This window comes from Cyprinodon variegatus, unplaced genomic scaffold (genome assembly GCF_000732505.1).
Source record: "Cyprinodon variegatus isolate N-32 unplaced genomic scaffold, C_variegatus-1.0 Scaffold18, whole genome shotgun sequence".
Lineage (NCBI taxonomy): Eukaryota > Metazoa > Chordata > Actinopteri > Cyprinodontiformes > Cyprinodontidae > Cyprinodon > Cyprinodon variegatus.
The window spans coordinates 500120-505806 of record NW_015150471.1 but is presented as its reverse complement, the minus strand read 5'-3'; the positions used below and the strand labels follow the sequence as shown (position 1 = coordinate 505806).

Here is a 5687-nt window from a genome sequence, read left to right as displayed (position 1 = left end):
TTTAATGGTTTCGATGCACTGCGACACAGGACCATGAAATAATTAAATGCACACTGAAATAATAATATAAATTTTTTTAATAAAATGAAGACATTTATATATTTAATTCCTTATTTATTTAATGAATTACACATTTAATTTATTGTTTATCGCTGTATTTATTTATTTATTTAATTGTGGCACTTTATATTAGTGACGTGGTTTTAATTAACTGAATGACACATTTATTTATTTAATTCTACATTTAATTAATCATTGACACATTTAATTATTTATTTAATGCTGTATTCATTTATTTAATTTTGGCACTTTTTATCCTCCATAGAATTCGGCACCCAAAAAGTTTCAATTTTACTCTGTATTTTTTGTGTATTTAAAGCTACAATCATGGCAAGGTGAGGCAGAATTATATGTTTTGGAAATAGGGCGTCACTCTTTACTCTACAAAGCAGTTTTTTTCCCTTGTGTGACGTACTAAAAGTAAACAGCTACTGATGGGGACTAAAAAGGGAGAAAGCAGCAAGAACTAATAACCTCTAGCTGCCAACACAAGCAGAGTAATGTTCTACGTACAGTTAGAGACGCCGCTGGTTCTCTTCTGACCTTTAGGTAACTTCTGTTTGAGGTTAGTAGATAATTAAGCACTCAAAAGTAAGAAATTAAGCTGAAAATCTGAAACGATAAAAAAAACTTGTCTACGAATCCTAATAATTTGCTCGAAGAACCAACCACGATGTTTTTGCTCCTTGTTGTTTGTTGTAAATATTACAAAAAACATCCAGAACACAAAAAAAAAACAATTTGACCTAAGGTTGATGCATTATATTTTAAGAAAGGTTCTCAAACATTCCTTTACAAATACAAAACCAAGGGGAAACTAATTGATAAACATTTTACCAAAGTAAAAATGTGTTTTGTTTTCTTTCACTTGTGATATATAGATGATTCCCTCTTTTATTTGCATTAAGAATTAAAACCCTATTCTGTGTCATTACTGCACTCTTTTTAGGAGCTCTTTTCTCCAGGCGCGGGACCTACCTGCAGGGATTTGCATTTCCTGCACTGATGTTGTCTGATGAAGCCGGGCTCTGCATTAAGGCTTTATCTTTAACAGTCGGAGCTTAATGCACCTTTGCCTCTCCTGTGCATGGAGGTTTTGTCACGTTGCACAAAAGAGAATCCAGAAATGAAATTGAATTATTTATAATGTAGTGAAATTGAATTTGGAATTGCACACTGTAAGGTCCTCATCAGCGCGTCATGCTAAAAACGGCAAAAGGTTTATGAGGTCCTAGTTGGAAAACAAGAAGCATGAATTCATTTATAGGGAATTATTCAGGGGACCAATGATAAAGGTGTGCATCCTAATCATTTGCATCATCTTGGAAAATGTAACTTAATTCAGTAATTTAATTTTGATGCTAAACTCCAATGTAGATTAATGGGGCACAGTCTATTTCACTTTGTTTTTTCTTTTTTTTTCGCCAAAAAAAAAACTTTCTTGGAAACTTTCTGTTGCAAAATAACCATGAAAAAAATAAAGAGATAATGTTAAATATATTAATCATAAAATCTGGAATTAGCTAAATGGACTAGCTATACAATGAAAACCAGAGCTAGAGTATGTGAAGTTCTGGTTTTTAAAAACTAAACAAAAAAAAAACATCTAATTTTATCTGTAATTCATATCTAATGTTTGAGCTTGATTAACATCAAATTACTGTTACAATCAGAAGTTGTCTTTAGGCTCTACTTCCCTTCTTGTTGCTTAAATATTCAATACATTTTATTTATATAGCATAATTCACAACACATGTATTTTTAAGGCACTTTAAAGACCTTTCAATCAGATCATCCAGTCAGATTGGTTAAAAGTTTCTATCTTAGGAAAACCAGCTGAGACCATCAGCTCATTGACTTTTCACGATTCATTCCTCTTGGATTAGCTTGTTAGAAGTAATAGATATTCCCTTCCATTTTGTCGTTAACTCTACAGTAATCTCTCACACCAAGCATGCATGCAGTAACAGTGGAGAGGAAAAACTCCCCTTTAACAGGAAGAAACCTCCAGCAGAACCAGATCCAGGTGTGAGATGCTATCTGCTAGGGCTGACTCTGGGTACATGGAGAAAGAAGCAGACAAAATTAGCATAGAAGCACTGTTCTATAAATACTCTCTGTGTTAGAAAAGGTAACAGTAAGCTAGTTCCACGGGTGGCTCTGTCTGAGAAAGAAACAGTTAAGCAGATGAGCTCTGAGTCGGTTGGGGGAATGGTGGCCTAGTAGTTAGGGGATTGCGCTTTGAATCCAGAGGTTCTGAGTTCGAGCCCCACTCCCATAGACTGTCACTCTGGGTCCCTGAGCAAAGACCCTTAACCCCACACTGTTCCCCGGGCGCCGCACCATGGCAGCCCACTGCTCCCTAAGGGGATGGGTTAAATGCAGAGGTCTATTTCTCCAATGTGAGATCAATAAATTTCTATTATTATTTTCATGCAAAAACCAGACTAAGCCCTGGAAAACAGACCTAACTATATCATCTATCATCTTAGCTGTTGATGGAAGTTACTCAGCAGATATTACTTTACAAGATGGTGTCATAGCCAAACAGGAACTGACCAGATGTAAAAAAGTAGAGAGCTGTAAAAAAGTAGAGAGCATAAGTGTATAGGTTGAACAAACAAATGCTGCAGAATGGAAGAATAGAGAGAGAGAATGAAGCAGAATGAGGAAAAATGGTCTCTACGTCCTCCAGCAGTCTAAGCCTATAGCAGCATAACTATAGAGATAGCTCTGGATAACCTGAGGCACTTTAACTATAAGTTTTATCAAAAAGGAAGGTTTAAGCCGACCCCTAGTAGACAGGGTGTCTGTCTCACAGACTAAAATAGGAGAGGAGCCTGATAACTAAAGGATCTGCCTCCCATTCTACTTCAGAAATTCTAGGAACCACTAGTAAACCTGCAGATGGAGAGGGAAGTGCTTTGTTAGGAACATAACAATGAGATCTGACGGAGCTTGGCCATTTAAGACTTTATATGTGAGAAGGAGGATTTTAAAATCTCACTTTTATTTAGTAGGTAGCCATTAGTGGGAAAAATATCATCTATTTTTTTCATTTTCATCAGAACTCAGACGTCAGCTGTTCTGGATCAAGTTAATTCTTTTAAATGCACTCAGTGGATTTCTCATAGTAAAGGATTAGAATAGTCCAGCCTATAAGTAGCACTGTTTCCATGACCATCGTCCTCTTTCCTGTGAAATGAACCAGTCCCCTCCTGCAGCAAAATGATCACAGTTACAATGATTTACCAGCCTCCCCTGTTTTCCATCCAAATAGAACAGGGGTCAACATGACATGGCAGTTAAATTTTAGCTTCATCGGATCTGCAAAATCGTCATGCCTCTCTGTAACTGCAAATTTTTCAAAGCTTTACATCCTAAAGCTGGTTGAAAAGGGTGCACAAGTGACAAGGATACTAATAACGAGAAGGTTGTGTGCAGATGGGGGGACTGAAGGTTCACCCTTTTAGTTTCAAGATGATTTCTCTTCACACTGAGCAGAAGAAGCCTCCTGTACTACTGAACAGCACATAGAATAGCAAATTATTTACATGCTTTAGATCTGAGAATGTACTTATTAAATATACTTTTGGACTAAAAGCAATAAAGCAGCTGAGTATTAGCCCCCAAATTGTATATATTTCAGGAATTAACTAAGTTTACTTTATAGACCAAAGCGTTTGTTGTTTTATTCAGAAGAAAACCACCAAATGGAGACTGAAGGACACTAACATTTTTCTCATGATCTTATCCAAAGCTCTGTCACCACAGGAAAGGAACAGAGTCACAAATTTGATTAAGATCAAGGAGGAACTGATTTATCCTGAAAGCTCTCATTATGAGGCCTGCTTAGAAAAGAAACAGTGACGCTCTTTAAGCAGAGAACATTTTACAAGGTAAATATTAAGTAGTTTTTGGGTGTCCCCTGTTTGTCACTTTACCTCCCTAAACTTTAACTGAATTAGGTTGAAGGTAGTTTTACACCGGTTCTTAAGTGATTTAAAAATAAAAGGTGAAACAAAGGTCATTTAAGGGGAGAGAATGTAAATATCTACATGTCTATGTTCTGTCAAAGATATGCAATTTGTCTGTTTGACACAGGGACATCTCTGATAAATGAAATGGGGTTATAACATGTTTAGATGTGATAACATGATGTAGGACTCTGCCATTACTGGTAAATAATTGTATTTGGGTGTAAGACCTAACATCTTCCGGATCCTTGCATATCTTCAAGTTATCCATCTTTCTAACCTTGCTTTTTTTGTTCTTATCACTGTTTTTGCAGGGATTGTTGACTCTATTTAATCTATTTGTTCCCTTTTGATAATATTCACATATCTAGATCGGCCTCTACGTATGTTTCCTCTGTGTTTCAGATTAAAACACATAGAAAAGGGAGCATTTTGGGGTTTTTTGTGAAATCACGGTGTGGTTTTGTAACTATTTTGCATGCACAGAAGGCAGGTAGTGGCTGTTATCTTACTTAGAGAAATGTGCAAATGATAGATAAATGGTCTTATTGTTCTCATGATGTTACATAAGACAAATCAGAAACGCTTTAATGAAACTGATTATATGAAACTTCTTTTATTTGTGTGTTTGCAGGGCATTAAACCGGACAGCTTCTACAAGGTCAAAGTCCCAGAACTCAAAGAGATCATTGAGGGCTGCATACGCATGATCAAAGATGAAAGGTGAAAAAAACTAAAACTTCAAGTGGATTTAAAAAGTTTTCCCACCTGCAATAGATAGTTCTGCAGGTCACTATATTTTTAGTAATAACCCAGAAATCTCTCCTAATTTAGAGCATCTGTTTAATGAAGTGGATAGATAAATATATGATGAAGTAATAAATGTTCTTGCTTGTGATTTAGGTACACCATTCAGGACCTTCTGGACCACCCCTTCTTCCAGGAGAACAACGGTGTCCACGTGGAGCTGGCGGAGGAGGACGACATGGTGAAGCCTGGACTGAAGCTGTGGCTGCGCATTGATGATACCAAGAAGCTTCACGGGAAATACAAGGACAACAACGCCATCGAGTTCCTCTTTGAGCTCTACAAGGACGTGCCTGAGGAGGTGGCTCAGGAGATGGTAGGCTGATGCACCAACATTTGAAGTCAACTTTTCTTATGCTTTAAGAGGAATCTAACTGGTTTTAGATGCAAGCAAAACAGATATGGTGTTAGGGATGTCAATTAAATCTAATTAACGATTATGGTGCCTTATTTTTATGGGCTTCAATCAGAAAGCAGCAAAGGGAGTTTATTTGGATATGTGGTTTATATAAAGTCATGCATGGGACCAAAACATTTCGTCTAGTCAGCCAGGCAAGCAAAGACCCTAACGACTCCCCCTTTCAGAGGCATAGGCCAGTATCGGGTATTGCAGTCTAACAAAGACCTCAGCAACTTCCCATTACTAAGGGGTGGACCTGTTCTTTGGGTTAAATTTTTATGTTTTCTAAGCCCCAACAAGGTTTAGAAAACTCTATAAAGCTTGGAACTCGATGCTAATCCAGATATTTTCAATTTAAAAAGCTTCCTGGATGGAAGTAGCCTCGTGAGACCATCCTGATCTCGCGAGCTTTCAAGGTTTCACTCGCTAATCCTTCTGGACTC

General features: G+C 37.1%; 1 protein-coding gene across 1 annotated transcript in view; it reads left to right on the top strand.

The window, feature by feature from the left end:
• The window catches only part of wnk4 (WNK lysine deficient protein kinase 4), an 87586-nt gene that overhangs the window by 37439 nt on the left and 44460 nt on the right, over positions 1-5687 (top strand). The window contains exons 6-7 of the mRNA XM_015388037.1: positions 4672-4760; positions 4941-5160. Coding sequence (XP_015243523.1) covers positions 4672-4760; positions 4941-5160 — 309 coding nt within the window. The remainder of the gene's footprint in view (positions 1-4671; positions 4761-4940; positions 5161-5687) is intronic.